Source organism: Coffea eugenioides, chromosome 7 (genome assembly GCF_003713205.1).
Source record: "Coffea eugenioides isolate CCC68of chromosome 7, Ceug_1.0, whole genome shotgun sequence".
Classification (NCBI taxonomy): Eukaryota; Viridiplantae; Streptophyta; class Magnoliopsida; order Gentianales; family Rubiaceae; genus Coffea; species Coffea eugenioides.
The window spans coordinates 2,400,520-2,419,292 of NC_040041.1; the positions used below are offsets into that span (position 1 = coordinate 2,400,520).

General features: G+C 37.5%; 1 protein-coding gene across 2 annotated transcripts; it reads left to right on the plus strand.

The window, feature by feature from the left end:
* The first annotated feature begins 5,455 nt into the window (after nt 1-5,455).
* LOC113778169 (transcription factor HBI1-like) lies at nt 5,456-7,761 on the plus strand. Of its 2 annotated transcripts, none has more exons than XM_027323467.1 (7): nt 5,456-5,930; nt 6,037-6,252; nt 6,366-6,500; nt 6,587-6,658; nt 6,759-6,968; nt 7,048-7,148; nt 7,389-7,761. In XM_027323467.1, exons 1-6 carry the CDS (start codon nt 5,565-5,567, stop codon nt 7,108-7,110), a joined length of 1,062 nt encoding a protein of 353 aa, XP_027179268.1. In that variant the 5' UTR covers nt 5,456-5,564; the 3' UTR covers nt 7,111-7,148; nt 7,389-7,761. The 2 variants fall into 2 exon arrangements, with proteins under 2 accessions (XP_027179268.1, XP_027179269.1); XM_027323468.1 differs by having other exon boundaries at nt 7,051-7,148.
* Nucleotides 7,762-18,773: the final 11,012 nt, after the last annotated feature.

Consider the following 18,773-nt stretch of genomic DNA (forward strand, 5'->3'; position numbering starts at 1 on the left):
ATAGATAAATTTTATCTATGCGATTTTAGCTGCAGAGATCAGACACAGAAAGAATTGTTTATGCAAACAATACTAGTTGTCTCTTGATGTCCCCACAAACACTTCCCTTGCATCTTTCTTCTCCACAATTAAACACAACATAGCATGTGAAGTATATGGAAAGAAGGATGGTGCATATCCTGATGATGTTGACAGATACCCTGTTCCACAAGCGCTTGCAAGCTAGCTTCAATCCCCCCCCCCCTCCTCCTCTTTCCTCTGCTTCTCCTTCCTTTACCATTTTCTGACGGAGGGCAATAAGGAGAACCTTGTTCTGCATCCTGATGCTGATAGATGTACGTATGTATATTGTGTTGTATAGCAGTGCTTTCTCTTCAAAACGGAGTGCGTAAAGGGACCAAGAATTTTGTTCAGGAATTGCATGTGCTCCTTTTCTTATGCTGCTTTTGACGTTTAAACCGATTCAAAAGAGAAGAAACAAATCAAACAATCATTCATGAATTCATACTTGTTCATGTCTACGATACAGGATACAGATAACTAAAATTTTCAAAGAGAAGTTATTAAGTAGCAGTTTGGTTGCTTTGTATATCGAAATTTCTTTAATTTTGTTCCCGGACAATAGCATGAAGACTAAAAATCCGTCTTTTATTTATACTAGCAATGGATCACATGCTTTGCACGTGAACGTAGTGCTTTTAGATTTTTTGTTTCCCTTAAAATTTTTAGAATATCAATTGTTTTGAAGGAATAAATGTAATTGAGACAAAAAAGATGTGATATTTAATATTTATATTATTTTTATACTTTTTTCTGAATTTAGTTTGCCCTAACCAATACAAATGCAAAAGTTGTAAAACATTCTTTGCCCTAAGAAAAGTTTTGTATTGTAACAACATCAATGTTTTTGTCTTTCTGTTAAGTTTGGATGACCTAAATGTTCTCTTTTATGTCATTTGAGTTAAAATTTTTAACTTTTTGAATTATCTGTTCTTTCTCTTTAAGTCATTCTATGAATTTTTTATTAGTTTTAGTGAGCTTTTCTAATTATTTTTGGCTAATTAATGGTGGATTGTAAAATGATCTGTAGCGTTATTATAATTATTATAGCATTTAAATATATTGAAATTCTGTTGTTCGAATTTAAATACATTAACTTTGAAGAGAAATGTTTTGATTCGATGAAACCTATTTGTATTTGGCATTGATGACATACTTTATAATTATAGAGTTTATATAATTAAAAATTATAAGCCATTAAGATTATTTATTATATAATGAGTATTTCTTTTTATAGACTACCAGTGTTTATTTTTTTTTACTCTAGCCAATTTAGATCATTGCCACATAACATCTAAAACTATTAACTATTAATGTAAAAAAGTCACTACATTATCAATGGATAAAAAGTTAATTCTTATATAACAGTCAAACTAAACATGGATATATTTTTCACCTTTGAAGTACTCTTTGTAATTGGATTTTTATTAAAAAAATATATTTTTAGGTTTAATTCACCATAACTCAAAGGATGTTTCACTATTATTGTGATTGGCATTTGTGTATTTAATATTCGGTAATTGCAATTTAATGTTGTTAGTTGTTATAAGAATACCATTAATAAAGTTCATTAAATTTAATTTTTGATGCAATTTAAATAAATAAATTCTCAATATGAAACTCTTTGCCTATCTTTGTACTCTATCTCCTATTTTGTGTTAAAGTTTCTTATTCAATACTAATATACTCATACTAAAATGAAAAATAAAAATAAAAAGGCTCATGATATTTTTTAAGAGATTCATAGTACCAATTTATTATTTTTGTTTCATGTTTGAAGTTCTTTACTCTTTAAACTTAAATATTTTGTAAATAAAATTTATTGTTCTTTTTTTGGTAAATAAAAAAGTAAGGAATCTTTCATTTTTTGTAACTGCTAGCATGTTTGATATTATTTATTTGTAATAAAATGCAATGCAATTTGTCCATTTATTAGAGAGGAGTGTAATTTTGGCATCACGAAAAATAGTATCATTTTTTGCTTATACTATTAACCACTAAGATTCATTATATATATTTTTGTATAATTTATAAATAAAATTTGTTCTTTTTCCTGTTTAATTCAGCATAACTCAAGGGAATGTTTTTCATTCTTGCAATTGTTGGCATAATTGATATATAATGAAATGGTGGTTTTTTTTAATATAATTTACTACAACTCAAGGTCTATCTCTTTGTAGCTATTAGCATAATTCTTATTAATTATTAAGGAAATACAATGCAATTTGCCTAGTTATTAGTGTCTAAGGCAATTTTGGCATCACAAAAATTATGGTAAACTTCTGCTTACATTCTTACACACCAAAACTCGTCATACTTTTTTTTTAATAGGGTAATAGAATAAATAGCTAGATAGATTTTTTTTTTGGTACGAAAGAAACATAATGCATAACAAGTTACGAGTCAATTACAAATTGAGGTAGGCAAATGTTGGGATGTAGACTCGAAATAAATAACTATTGAGATATCAAATATGCAACAATTTAATAACAAATAAATCATATGCATGAAAATATAAATGACATACAAGATTTAACTTGGTTCGACTCCATCATTAAATTTAGTCCACGAAGAGAAAACATGTTCTTCATTATGAGAGAGCAAATTTGATACAAGAATACAACTTGAAACTAAAACCCTTGTATACCATCTCTCATTTTGCAAGATCTCTCTCCCACCCCCATGTATAAGGCTATATGTCATTCTTGTGTCACTTTGTAGTATGTCAACCCCTACCTATTTATAAGCCACATGACTTGGCTAATACCCAAGTATAACAAGAAATAATTGTTAATTTCTAATCTTATACAAAATATGAAATAATTTCTAATTTCTAAATTTATACAAATATGAATTTCTTGGCCACTACAAATGAATTACGGATAGCATGGAGCATAGAATTGGATACAAAACAAAATGATCTTGAAGATCAACTCTCATCTTTGCAAGGCTATTCGCACACTGATTACCCTCATGTAGATGCATTTAGTAGAAGCCTCTTGGCATGAGACCAGCAAGGTCCCGCAATCATCCCACAAAAAGTAGGCTCTTTTACATCTCCATTTGGTGTTAAGGTTTTCCTTCAATTCCTCAGCCCCTCACCTTTTTCTTGATTTTTTTTTGGGTTTATTGTCCCACTAATGCTGATTCCCGGCGTTCTTAAGAAAATTGGCTTTACGAAATTGAGAGCGAGTTAGTAACAAACATTATTGTCATAAAATTAGGAGGAGTCCAAAAGGGCAGAAGGCTTTTCCTCACTAATTGGTTTTTAACAAAGCCGAAGGGTGTTCAAAAAATTCATCAAACAAATTGTGGATTCAAGGTGGCATGTACAAAATTGGAAACCGCGGGTTCTTTCTGGTGAGTCCACTTTCCCAATATGGACTGTGGGTCCTTAGCCAATCTAGGCAACAAACCTAATGGGGCTCCACTTAGCGTAATGAAGATGTTAACAATTAACATAAAATTGTGGATGATCCTGTTCCCCGAGCGATTGATCACCATCGATCATTTTTTTAATATTTTTTTCTTGATGAGAAGGAGAAGTATATCATACAAAGAAGGAGAAGCATATCAGAGCAAAGTTCATTATACAAACAATAAGGAGAAGTATTAAAATATAAGAGACTAAACTAATTGAGTCAAACAAATCTAAAACAGCGATTGCCCAAAAAAAAAGAGTCTAAAACTGTGCTTCCGTTTGGATTAGTTGTTTTTAGTGATGCTTTTGAAATATTTTACTGTAATAGTGTATATGAAAAACTTTTATTGTATATTTATTTTTTGTAATATTTTTAGAGGGATTTTAAGAATATATTTTGGTGTATCTTTTTAAAAAAATATATTTTTAGAGTATTTTTAAAAAATTAATACTACCACCCCAGCCCCTCACTTCTTTCCCCTCCACTCCTTCTTTCCTCCTTTTCCTCCCTCTTCCCCTTTCTTCTTCCCTTTCCCTCCCACCCTTCTCGATCTGGTCGTGGCCAAATCACGACCAAAAAGTTGTGACCTTTTGGTCACGATCTGCCCTTCGTGACCAGATCGCAGTCAAGGCCTTGTTTGGTCGCAGCTAGATCTAGAGGTAGAACTGTTAAGTCAATCGAGTAACTCGAAAGCTTGTTAAAGCTCGAGCTCGAAACATGCTCGTTTAATTAACGAGCCAAGTAAGCTCGGCTCGTTTGATACTAACGAGCTCGTTAATGAAGGGTATATTTGTCATTTTAGAAATCAAAATTATAAAAATTAAAAATTATAGGTTTTTATTAAGGTTAATTTGCACGAGCTCGAGCTCGAGCTCGTGAAGCTCGACTCGTTTGTGATAAACGAGTCGAGCTCGAACCACATGTATATTTAACGAGTCGAGTTCGAACACATTTTAAAGCTCGTTTTCCTAACGAGCTCGAGTCGAGCTCGACTCGAATTAAACTCGATTCGAGCTCGGCAACCAAATACTCGACTCGATTAACAGCTCTATCTAGAGGGAAGGGGAGGGTTGGGGGAGGGAACGAGGGGAAGAGAAGGAGAGGAAAGAGGAAGAGAGAGGAGGGGGATGAAGAGGGAGGAGGTGGTGGGTGATGGTGATAAGTGAAAAATATTGCAAAAGTTTTTAAAATTTTTTTATATATATTTGTGAATTGGTTTTAATATATTGTATGAATGAAATTTTTTTAAATTATGTTTATTTATGTATTATTATTATAATAATATATTTAAAAAGTTAGTTTTTGAAAAATAGGCAATCCAAACGATCTTGGACTGCAATTATGTTATTAACCAGTAACTATTATTTGGTTTACTTTTCTTGGATCTATTCAAAGTTCCTTGTTTGGATTGCGATTTTCCGTCGGAAAATTACGTCGTTTTCCGTGATCACATTTCCCTATTACCTTTTTTTCTCACATACATCAAATCGCTACAGTAATTTTTCCATGAAAAATCATGAAAAATGCAATCCAAACACAACCTAAACAAGCTTAGCTCGGTTCAACCCCTTCCTCGAGCGTTAGAGGCCTAGCGTTGGCGTTCTTTGGTCACTCTTTATGGCCCATCCCTCCGCCGTGGCTGGAAACTAGTGTTCTAGCACTGGCGTTCTTCGGTCTTTCTGGCCCTTCCTCAGCCCTGGCTGGAAACTGCCGTGAGCTTTGGAAGGTGCAGAACGCCGTCGATACCAGTCCGTTTACCGTTAGCAGCCACCGGACATTCTCACATGGTAGTTGCACCTCAGAACCACTGGCCATCGGTCCCACCCCTCGCAATCCTTAACCCCACCATTTTGTCCAAACCATCCAAATATATATTCCTTAATATCAACCCCTCCGTCCCCACCTCCCATCTCACCCCTTATCTTCTCCTTTATAAATCACTCCTCCCGCAATTCATTTTTTTTAACGCCGTCTAACAAATTCCTCCCCCCGGCCACATTCACCATTTCATCTGTGGCGCTCATCAATTATTTCCCACCTTTCCAGCTTTCCTCACTAACTTGCGCGCCACCTTGAATTATTATGTTACACTGCCTGCAGACGCCGTCACCGGAGAACTTCACCGCTGCCGGCATGAACGCCGATATGAGCGTACTGGAAAGGCAGAGATCAGTGTTGCAACGCCTTTACCAGCAGCAGCAGCATCAACAGGACATGCATTCTTCGCAACCCACAACATCATCAATGCCTCTGTTTCAGTACCAGAATTTAGTGAATCCCTTGAAAGTTCATCAAGAAAATTCCCCCAATTTCGGGTTCACCTGTTCCGAAATCACGACTACTAATACTAATTTGGAAATGGATCACCATCAACTATCCTGCTCTAACGTTACTGCTACTTCATCTAAAACTCATCATGTTGCTTCCAGCAAGAAAAGGAAAGCAGAGGTTGGTAAATTAAATACTCTACAAACCTTGCAAAATTCGGATATTCCAATGCTATTGGAGTAATTTTTAGTGCGCTTGATTGATTGATTTATTTATTTTTTGGCAGTTTGATGTAGAAGAGGAGTGCAAGGACAAAAGGGTCGAAGGAGAAGCAGGGGAAGTACAGTCAGGGATTACCGTAAAAAGTGAAAAGGAAAATTCAGGGAGAAATTCAAGGGAAAATTCCAATTCCAAGGCTTCAGAGGTGGTTCAGAAGACTGATTACATTCATGTCAGAGCGCGTCGTGGTCAGGCCACTGATAGCCACAGCTTAGCTGAAAGGGTGAGTCGCTCAGTGTTCTACCAGTTTGCCAGAGACTTCAATGTTCTGGGAATTACCATATATTGAGGCTAAAATACTTTGCTAAATTCGTTTAAACAAAATGTCTATTTCAGGCTAGGAGGGAGAAAATTAGTAAGAAGATGAAATGTCTACAAGATTTAGTCCCTGGCTGTAACAAAGTTACTGGGAAGGCTGGCATGCTCGATGAAATTATTAATTACGTTCAATCTCTCCAGAAACAAGTTGAGGTAAAATCTGGAATTCGACTATGGAGATTCTTGATTTTGTTAATCGGCCAGACTTGTTCATGACTTCAGTTGATTGTACCTTGCAGTTCCTTTCAATGAAATTGGCTACTCTGAATCCGCGGCTAGACTTTAACGTTGACAACATCTTTGCAAAAGAGGTTAATATCAGCGTAATCTTTCCACTTTTTGAGTATTATACTTCTTCGCTGTAAAGAGATTTTAACATGTAAAACTGACATTTATTTATGGGGATTGTAGTTTCCTGCTTACATCGCCAGTTTTCCGACCGCGGCTACACCGATAGAAGTGGTTCATTCAGCCTTACTACAGTACAATCAAGGGCAACAAGAACCCACAAGTTCAGGGCTTGATATGGCAATCAATCCTGCTCAGATGGTGCCACAGAGAACCGGAACATCCTCATTAACATTTCCGGAAGCATATTTTGATTCAATTTCTAGTCTGTCCGTGAGTAACTTTATTCAAATCTTGCTGCTTAATTTGTCCAAGAACTTACTCTGATGACTACTTCATTGTTAAATTGCAGCAGATGCCAACTTGGGACAGCGATTGGCAAAGCTTTTACAACAATGTCGTCAGCTATCATTGAGAGTAAACAGTCAATTTCGGTCTCACTTTACGTATAGGGTGAGTATTTAGTTAGGTTTTGTGAAATTGTCAGATTTGTTGGATACGGCAATTGGCAAGTCGCTTTATGCAATCAATTACTAATATTCATTTATAATCACGAGGAGCTGCGTAAATTTGTAAAGTCGTAAATACGATTGCTGTGCAAGTTATAGACATCGCTGTCATTGATCAATCCTCTTCCTCAGAGGTTTATTCATATTCTTAACGCTAAAATTATATCTTATGATATACCTGCAGCCTAGATAGCAATTACTACTACAATGGAGCAGGCAGGGTACCTTACCTTCTTCGCCAGTGCTCCTTATCGTACATTTCAGCGAAGCAGATATCAGCAACATGGCTTAAAGCCTCAAGATTTCAAGTTCTGTGATTTTAAGATGGAGTGCCTATAATTTTTTTTTTTTGGACAGCAGATTAACTAGAATGTTGGAGAAATTTAATTTTTATTTTTTTTGCTTCTAATTTAGCTATATAAATTGGTCCCCTCATTCAATGCGATTTTGCTTGCAGAGGAGATTATTTGCTTGTATAGTAAATCTTGCTACCACTGGTGAGATTTGATTTATATAATTGTAATAATAGTTCTGATTCTTGATCGTGTTCCACTGGATGACAAGCATACATACATGTTTCTATCACGTATATCTTTATACTACTGTAAGATACGATGGAGAGACCAAATTGCAATTTCACCACCACAAGAACCATCACCGCTTGGCCCTCCGCCAGAGTCCCCCCGGAGAAGAAATTCATCAACATAAGTAGATAACGTCCCAACAGCATTCAGCCAAAACTTTCGTCGTCCTCTCACGTGCCGCGCATGTGGGTTGGGAGCGTTGTGTTGTTCGCGCATGGCGCAGCAGGTTCGGCTCCGTTGGCCTCTTCTCTTTCTGTCAGTAACCCATGTGTCTGCTGCTGCGTTCTCTGCCGCACTGAGGCTCCTGCTGCCTGCTCTGCCACATTGAAAGACTTGTTTCTCAATCTGGCAGAATCCAATGCCTCTGCTTTTGCCTAACTTCTCTCTCTCCTTCTTCTTGACGATATTGCTCTGTTTCTCTTCTTACTACGCAAGGACCATTGATCCTCGGTCTCTCGCGGTCTCTGGGTTGCAGTGGTAGCCATTGGGTTCTCCTCCTTTTCCTCCGTTGTCTTCTTTTTATCTCTTCTTCTTTTTACTTCCGGTGAAGTGCATGATTCACTGTGAGCTTCCTTTGTGAGTTGTAACCTGAAACTGATTTTTTTGCTTTTTGTTCTTTGATTCCCATTTTGAGCTGCGTAGCGGCCATGCATCCTCTGTCTCTCGCTTTCTTTGTGTTGCAGTAGTCCAGATCAGCTGCCGTCCGTTCGCGTCGCCTCCTCCTCCTCCATTGTACCTTTTCTACCACCTCTTCCTTTCCGGTGAGGTACGCTCCTCCTCCGCCATTGTACCTTTTCTATTTCTTCCATAAAATTTCTTTCCGGTGAGTTTTCTACTTCTTCATTGCCAGGAGTTCGGCCATGTCTTTTTACACGCAACAAAAAAAATTTTTCGAACTAAGGTTAACTCCGCCGTTTCTTCTATTTTCTGTGATATCAAGGTCATGTCTAGCATCGCTTTCTTTGGTTCTTGATTATGCTACAATTAGTGACTTGTGATGGCTAAAGAGATGGTTGATGGATATATCTTAGTTCGTGTTGACTGAAATGAAGTTTTATAATTTTTGGGATTTTTCTGTTTTAATATGAACATGGTTGTTAATGGTTATATATGAATGATTGGAAAATGATGTTTTAAGGACTCTATGATTGTGGAAAAAGTGGTCAATTGCAATCATTTTCTGTTTGAAGAAATTTCAGAAAATTAGGTTTTGTGAAGGAAACATTCTGCCGCGAATTTTTAGGCTCGTAGTTAGAGCCTGATATTGGCCTTGTCCTTAAAACATAAAAGTTGGTAGGGAATTGACATTTTAGAAGGTGCTCTACAAAATTTCAGGTCAATCGGAGTAGCGTAGTGTGAGAATAGTCGAAATTACTATTGCTGTTCTGGTTTTACCCGAATGTAAGAATTGCGCCTGTAATTGGTTGTTTTGGCTGGAATTGCTTCGGAATTGGTTGTTGAGGTCTTCTGATGAAATTTATCCCTGTTTCTTAGCTTTCAGTCGGTTTTGGAATTTCTGGATTTGGACTTAGATAGCCTGATTTATGATGTTTCCGCTAGAATGCATTCTGTGAATCTGTTTTTGTGATTCTGGTATAGTATCTTGCATTTTTTACCTGGTTACACTCGAAACTGGGTTGAGTGACCTTCTGTAATATTGTAGGCCTATCTCTTAGCTTCGAAACGGTGTATCTTTCACCTTCATCCGACCATCGTAGTACCTTTGGTACCATTACCGTAAACTGACGTCAAAACTGTTTTTCTGATTTTGAGCTTAACTTTCATTTCCGGACTTTTCCCTAGCTTGACTTGTACTAGTACTACTTGGAGCTTGCTGAATGGCTATTGGATGAACTTGTTGTTGTGTGTGTACCTTTGGGACTGATTTGAGGAAGTAATGAAGCCATGATGGCTGGAAAAGTTAACAAATTTAGGGGAAGTGCTGTCCGAACTTTGAAGGAACTTGTTTGCATTGAGTTTGTGATTAAGACTTGGATTTGAGCAAGACAATGATATTTGATGGATGATTTCTGAGCCATGGAGGTGAGTGACCCTAAACTATTTCCAAAGTACTTGTGAAATGTTTCTTGCATTATGTACTCGATTGCATATCATGCGTGCTTGCATGTGAGTTCATGACATGATTTGGCTTCAATGAGGTCTGGGAAAGTCTTGTGCTGGACACCAACGTCTCCACTCTGTTTATGGTTCATGTTCATGTTTATCTGGAGCTCAAGAAGGGGCTCCCTCTGAATGTTAATGTTAATGTTAAATGATCTATTTGAGCGTTGGGTGTTCAAGTGCTATGATTTCCCTGGCTTACGAGAGCACTAAATGAACATTTGATCTCTGAATCATGACATCATCGAAATGATCGAAATGCAACATTGTGAAATATATTTGTTTAAGGATTTTACTGGTTACTCGCTGAGCTTCTAGCTCACCCCAAAAATATTTTATTCCCCTCCACAGGACTCAAAGCGAAGGAAGGTCTTGTTGTGCTTATTCACGTGTCTGGATGGCCTATATCTTGTGCAGTTTGGATTTGGAAATCATTTTATGTATTGTTGAGAATTATTTCCGCTTCGCTTTTGACATGTAATTATTGGAGAATTTGATGTAATATTTGAGTTTTATCTTGTAATCTGTTTGAGGAATGTAGTGAACGACTGAGTCCCGGCGAGAGCTGGGCAGGCGGTCCGCCGAGCCCTCCGGTTCGCCTTAGGGGGAGGTGGGGCTGTCACAGTTGGTATCAGAGTTTAGGCTTCAGATCTCTGTAGTGTATCCTAGGCTTGATGTTTAGGATGCCGGACTGTGGGTTTGGTTTGCAATATTAGTGATTCTTGCGGGATGTCTCGACTTGATTGGTACAAGATGGAATGTCGAGGACGACATTCTTCTAAGGAGGGGAGATTTTGACGCCCCGAAAAGAATGAGAGTGAGAACTCGGAAATTTTCTAATTTTCTAGTGTTTATTTTATTTAATCGCCCGCCTTTTCTACATTTTCTTTATTAGAAAAATTCCCCAGATAAAGTTTATGAGCAAAGATAGTTTGAAAATGATTTTTCTAGTATCGATTAGATTTTTAGAAATGAAGAGCGTATTTTGGACGTGGGACCCGCTAGTGCGGGAAATGCATTATATTTTTGACAACTTGTTGGAATTTTGTATTAAGTGATATTATTTTACAAAGTGTTAGGATATTAGTATTGGAGAGACAAAAAGATAAGTTTTAAACCAAAAGGTGACATGTGTCCCTTCTTATTCAAAGCGGGACTTTTGCTTAATTTCATTCACCTTTACATAAACCTCAAAAATTGACATTTCTCTCCCATTTTAGCTTGTCTTGGGGCGAAGGCCTCTTGGAGCAAAAATCAATGTGAAGGAAAGCCTTCAACTCCAACTCCATTTCTTCCTCAATCTTGTGAATCAACCGTTAAACTTTCAAATTCCTCCACAAAAGTCACTTGTTTAGGAAGATTAAGGTTAGTGGTGGAGTGATTAGTGAGAAGGCAAAGGACTAAGCCAATCAAATTTTCGGTGATATTTCAGGTTCATGTCTAGCAATCCTTATCTTTGTTCTTGACTTATGCTAAATTAGTGATTGTGGATGGCTAAGAGATGGTTGATGGATTATATCTTGAGTTGTGGTTGACTATGATTGAAGTTTTATAATTTTTTGGGAGATTTTTCTGTTTAATATGACATGGTTGTATGCGTGTAATGATATGATGATTGAAATTGATGTTTAAGGACTCTATGAGCGTGCGAAAAGTGTCAATTGCAATCAAATTTCTGTTTGGAAAAGAAATTTCAGAAAATTAGGTTTTGTGAAGGAACATTCTGCCCGAATTTTTAGCTCGTAGTTAGAGGCCGAATTGGCCTTGTCTTAAAACATGAAAGTTGTAGGGAATGACATTTTAGAGGTGCCTACAAAATTTCAGGTCAATCGGAGTAGCGTAGTGTGAGAATAGTCGAAATTACTATTGCTGTTCTGGTTTTACCCGAATGTAAGAATTGCGCCTGTAATTGGTTGTTTTGGCTGGAATTGCTTCGGAATTGGTTGTTGAGGTCTTCTGATGAAATTTATCCCTGTTTCTTAGCTTTCAGCCGGTTTTGGAATTTCTGGATTTGGACTTAGATAGCCTGATTTATGATGTTTCCGCTAGAATGCATTCTGTGAATCTGTTTTTGTGATTCTGGTATAGTATCTTGCATTTTTTACCTGGTTACACTCGAAACTGGGTTGAGTGACCTTCTGTAATATTGTAGGCCTATCTCTTAGCTTCGAAACGGTGTATCTTTCATCTTCATCCGACCATCGTAGTACCTTTGGTACCATTACCGTAAACTGACGTCAAAACTGTTTTTCTGATTTTGAGCTTAACTTTCATTTCCGGACTTTTCCCTAGCTTGACTTGTACTAGTACTACTTGGAGCTTGCTGAATGGCTATTGGATGAACTTGTTGTTGTGTGTGTACCTTTGGGACTGATTTGAGGAAGTAATGAAGCCATGATGGCTGGAAAAGTTAACAAATTTAGGGGAAGTGCTGTCCGAACTTTGAAGGAACTTGTTTGCATTGAGTTTGTGATTAAGACTTGGATTTGAGCAAGACAATGATATTTGATGGATGATTTCTGAGACATGGAGGTGAGTGACCCTAAACTATTTCCAAAGTACTTGTGAAATGTTTCTTGCATTATGTACTCGATTGCATATCATGCGTGCTTGCATGTGAGTTCATGACATGATTTGGCTTCAATGAGGTCTGGGAAAGTCTTGTGCTGGACACCAACGTTTCCACTCTGTTTATGGTTCATGTTCATATTTATCAGGAGCTCAAGAAGGGGCTCCCTCTGAATGTTAATGTTAATGTTAAATGATCTATTTGAGCGTTGGGTGTTCAAGTGCTATGATTTCCCTGGCTCACGAGAGCACTAAACAAATATTTGATCTCTGAATCATGACATCATCGAAATGATCGAAATGCAACATTGTGAAATATATTTGTTTAAGAATTTTACTGGTTACTCGCTGAGCTTCTAACTCACCCCAAAAATATTTTATTCCCCTCCACAGGGCTCAAAGCGAAGGAAGGTCTTGTTGTGCTTATTCACGTGTCTGGATGGCCTATATCTTGTACAGTTTGGATTTGGAAATCATTTTATGTATAGTTGAGAATTATTTCCGCTTCGCTTTTGACATGTAATTATTGGAGAATTTGATGTAATATTTGAGTTTTATCTTGTAATCTGTTTGAGGAATGTAGTGAACGACTGAGTCCCGGCGAGAGCTGAACAGGCGGTCCGCCGAGCCCTCCGGTTCGCCTTAGGGGGAGGTGGGGCTGTCACAGTTGGTATCAGAGTTTAGGCTTCAGATCTCTGTAGTGTATCCTAGGCTTGATGTTTAGGATGCCGGACTGTGGGTTTGGTTTGCAATATTAGTGATTCTTGCGGGATGTCTCGACTTGATTGGTACAAGATGGAATGTCGAGGACGACATTCTTCTAAGGAGGGGAGATTGTGACGCCCCGAAAAGAATGAGAGTGAGAACTCGGAAATTTTCTAATTTTCTAGTGTTTATTTTATTTAATCGCCCGCCTTTTCTACATTTTCTTTATTAGAAAAATTCCCCAGATAAAGTTTATGAGCAAAGATAGTTTGAAAATGATTTTTCTAGTATCGATTAGATTTTTAGAAATGAAGAGCGTATTTTGGACGTGGGACCCGCTAGTGCGGGAAATGCATTATATTTTTGACAACTTGTTGGAATTTTGTATTAAGTGATATTATTTTACAAAGTGTTAGGATATTTGTATTGGAGAGACAAAAAGATAAGTTTTAAACCAAAAGGTGACATGTGTCACCTTCTTATTCAAAGCTGGACTTTGACTAATTTGCATCACCTTTACTAAACCTCAAAAATTGACCAATTTCTCTCCATTTTAAGCTTGTCTTGGCCGAACCTCTTGGAGCAAAAATACAAGAAGAAAGCCTTCAACTCCAACTCCATTTCTTGCTCAATCTTGTGAATCAACCGTTAAACTTTCAAATTCCTCCACAAAAGTCACTTGTTTAGGAAGATTGAAGGTAGTGGTGGAGTGATTAGAGAAGGCAAAGGACTAAGCCATCAACTTTCTTGATATTTCAAGGTTCATGTCTAGCAATCCTTTCTTTGTTCTTGATTATGCTAAATTAGTGACTTGTGATGGCTAAAGAGATGGTTTGATGGATTATATCTTGAGTTGTGGTTGACTTGATGAAGTTTTATAATTTTTGGGGATTTTTCTGTTTTAATATGAACATGGTTGTATGGTTATATATGATGATTGGAAATGATGTTTAAGGACTCTATGAGGTGGAAAAAGTGGTCAATTGCAATCAATTTCTGTTTTGAAGAAATTTCAGAAAATTAGGTTTTGTGAAGGAACATTCTGCCCGAATTTTTAGCTCGTAGTTAGAGGCCGAATTGGCCTTGGCTTAAAACATGAAAGTTTAGGGAATGACATTTTAGACATGCCTACAAAATTTCAGGTCAATCGGAGTAGCGTAGTGTGAGAAAAGTCGAAATTACTATTGCTGTTCTGGTTTTACCCGAATGTAAGAATTGTGCCTGTAATTGGTTGTTTTGGCTGGAATTGCTTCCGAATTGGTTGTTGAGGTCTTCTGATGAAATTTAACCCTGTTTCTTAGCTTTCAGCTGGTTTTGGAATTTCTGGATTTGACTTAGATAGCCTGATTTATGATGTTTCCGCTAGAATGCATTCTGTGAATCTGTTTTTGTGATTCTGGTATAGTATCTTGCATTTTTTACCTGGTTACACTCGAAACTGGGTTGAGTGACCTTCTGTAATATTGTAGGCCTATCTCTTAGCTTCGAAACGGTGTATCTTTCATCTTCATCCGACCATCGTAGTACCTTTGGTACCATTACCGCAAAATGACGTCAAAACTGTTTTTCTGATTTTGAGCTTAACTTTCATTTCCGGACTTTTCCCTAGCTTGACTTGTACTAGTACTACTTGGAGCTTGCTGAATGGCTATTGGATGAACTTGTTGTTTTGTGTGTACCTTTGGGACTGATTTGAGGAAGTAATGAAGCCATGATGGCTGGAAAAGTTAACAAATTTAGGGGAAGTGCTGTCCGAACTTTGAAGGAACTTGTTTGCATTGAGTTTGTGATTAAGACTTGGATTTGAGCAAGACAATGATATTTGATGGATGATTTCTGAGACATGGAGGTGAGTGACCCTAAACTATTTCCAAAGTACTTGTGAAATGTTTCTTGCATTATGTACTCGATTGCATATCATGCGTGCTTGCATGTGAGTTCATGACATGATTTGGCTTCAATGAGGTCTGGGAAAGTCTTGTGCTGGACACCAACGTTTCCACTCTGTTTATGGTTCATGTTCATATTTATCAGGAGCTCAAGAAGGGGCTCCCTCTGAATGTTAATGTTAATGTTAAATGATCTATTTGAGCGTTGGGTGTTCAAGTGCTATGATTTCCCTGGCTCACGAGAGCACTAAACGAACATTTGATCTCTGAATCATGACATCATCGAAATGATCGAAATGCAACATTGTGAAATATATTTGTTTAAGGATTTTACTGGTTACTCGCTGAGCTTCTAGCTCACCCCAAAAATATTTTATTCCCCTCCACAGGACTCAAAGCGAAGGAAGGTCTTGTTGTGCTTATTCACGTGTCTGGATGGCCTATATCTTGTGCAGTTTGGATTTGGAAATCATTTTATGTATTGTTGAGAATTATTTCCGCTTCGCTTTTGACATGTAATTATTGGAGAATTTGATGTAATATTTGAGTTTTATCTTGTAATCTGTTTGAGGAATGTAGTGAACGACTGAGTCCCGGCGAGAGCTGAACAGGCGGTCCGCCGAGCCCTCCGGTTCGCCTTAGGGGGAGGTGGGGCTGTCACAGTTGGTATCAGAGTTTAGGCTTCAGATCTCTGTAGTGTATCCTAGGCTTGATGTTTAGGATGCCGGACTGTGGGTTTGGTTTGCAATATTAGTGATTCTTGCGGGATGTCTCGACTTGATTGGTACAAGATGGAATGTCGAGGACGACATTCTTCTAAGGAGGGGAGATTTTGACGCCCCGAAAAGAATGAGAGTGAGAACTCGGAAATTTTCTAATTTTCTAGTGTTTATTTTATTTAATCGCCCGCCTTTTCTACATTTTCTTTATTAGAAAAATTCCCCAGATAAAGTTTATGAGCAAAGATAGTTTGAAAATGATTTTTCTAGTATCGATTAGATTTTTAGAAATGAAGAGCGTATTTTGGACGTGGGACCCGCTAGTGCGGGAAATGCATTATATTTTTGACAACTTGTTGGAATTTTGTATTAAGTGATATTATTTTACAAAGTGTTACGATATTTGTATTGGAGGGATAAAAAGATAAGTTTTAAACCAAAAGGTGACATGTGTCACCTTCTTATTCAAAGCTGGACTTTGACTAATTTGCATCACCTTTACTAAACCTCAAAAATTGACCAATTTCTCTCCATTTTAAGCTTGTCTTGGCCGAACCTCTTGGAGCAAAATTGCAAGAAGAAAGCCTTCAACTCCAACTCCATTTCTTGCTCAATCTTGTGAATCAACCGTTAAACTTTCAAATTCCTCCACAAAAGTCACTTGTTTAGGAAGATTGAAGGTAGTGGTGGAGTGATTAGAGAAGGCAAAGGACTAAGCCATCAATTTTCTTGATATTTCAAGGTTCATGTCTAGCAATCCTTTCTTTGTTCTTGATTATGCTAAATTAGTGACTTGTGATGGCTAAAGAGATGGTTTGATGGATTATATCTTGAGTTGTGGTTGACTTGATGAAGTTTTATAATTTTTGGGGATTTTTCTGTTTTAATATGAACATGGTTGTATGGTTATATATGATGATTGGAAATGATGGTTAAGGACTCTATGAGGTGGAAAAAGTGGTCAATTGCAATCAATTTCTGTTTTGGAAGAAATTTCAGAAAATTAGGTTTTGTGAAGGAACATTCTGCCCGAATTTTTAGCTCCTAGTTAGAGGCAGAATTGGCCTTGGCTTAAAATATGAAAGTTGTAGGGAATGACATTTTAGACATGCCTACAAAATTTCAGGTCAATCGGAGTAGCGTAGTGTGAGGAAAGTAGAAATTACTATTGCTGTTCTGGTTTTACCCGAATGTAAGAATTGCGCCTGTAATTGGTTGTTTTGGCTGGAATTGCTTCGGAATTGGTTGTTGAGGTCTTCTGATGAAATTTATCCCTGTTTCTTAGCTTTCAGCCGGTTTTGGAATTTCTGGATTTGGACTTAGATAGCCTGATTTATGATGTTTCCGCTAGAATGCATTATGTGAATCTGTTTTTGTGATTCTGGTATAGTATCTTGCATTTTTTACCTGGTTACACTCGAAACTGGGTTGAGTGACCTTCTGTAATATTGTAGCCCTATCTCTTAGCTTCGAAACGGTGTATCTTTCACCTTCATCCGACCATCGTAGTACCTTTGGTACCATTACCGCAAAATGACGTCAAAACTGTTTTTCTGATTTTGAGCTTAACTTTCATTTCCGGACTTTTCCCTAGCTTGACTTGTACTAGTACTACTTGGAGCTTGCTGAATGGCTATTGGATGAACTTGTTGTTGTGTGTGTACCTTTGGGACTGATTTGAGGAAGTAATGAAGCCATGATGGCTGGAAAAGTTAACAAATTTAGGGGAAGTGCTGTCCGAACTTTGAAGGAACTTGTTTGCATTGAGTTTGTGATTAAGACTTGGATTTTAGCAAGACAATGATATTTGATGGATGATTTCTGAGCCATGAGGTGAGTGACCCTAAACTATTTCCAAAGTACTTGTGAAATGTTTCTTGCATTATTACTCGATTGCATATCATGCGTGCTTGCATGTGAGTTCATGACATGATTTGGCTTCAATGAGTCTGGAAAGTCTTTGTGCTGGACACCAACGTCTCCACTCTGTTTATGGTTCATGTTCATGTTTATCTGGAGCTCAAGAAGGGGCTCCCTCTGAATGTTAAATGTTAAATGATCTATTTGAGCGTTGGGTGTTCAAGTGCTATGATTTCCCTGGCTCACGAGAGCACTAAACGAACATTTGATCTCTGAATCATGACATCATCGAAATGATCGAAATGCAACATTGTGAAATATATTTGTTTAAGGATTTTACTGGTTACTCGCTGAGCTTCTAGCTCACCCCAAAAATATTTTATTCCCCTCCACAGGGCTCAAAGCGAAGGAAGGTCTTGTTGTGCTTATTCACGTGTCTGGATGGCCTATATCTTGTACAGTTTGGATTTGGAAATCATTTTATGTGTAGTTGAGAATTATTTCCGCTTCGCTTTTGACATGTAAATATTGGAGAATTTGATGTAATATTTGAGTTTTATCTTGTAATCTGTTTGAGGAACGTAGTGAACGACTGAGTCCCGGCGAGAGCTCGGCAGGCGGTCCGCCGAACCCTCTGGTTTGCCTTTGGGGGAGGTGGGGCTGTCACAGTTGGTATCAAAGTTTAGGCTTCAGATCTCTGTAGTGTATCCTAGGCTTGATGTTTAGGATGCCGGACTGTGGGTTTGGTTTGCAATATTAGTGATTCTTGCGGGATGTCTCGACTTGATTGGTACAAGATGGAATGTCGAGGACGAGATTCTTCTAAGGAGGGGAGATTGTGACGCCCCGAAAAGAATGAGAGTGAGAACCCGGAAATTTTCTAATTTTCTAGTGTTTATTTTATTTAATCGCCCGCCTTTTCTACATTTTCTTTATTAGAAAAATTCCCCAGATAAAGTTTATGAGCAAAGATAGTTTGAAAATGATTTTTCTAGTATCGATTAGATTTTTAGAAATGAAGAGCGTATTTTGGACGTGGGACCCGCTAGTGCGGGAAATGCATTATATTTTTGACAACTTGTTGGAATTTTGTATTAAGTGATATTATTTTACAAAGTGTTAC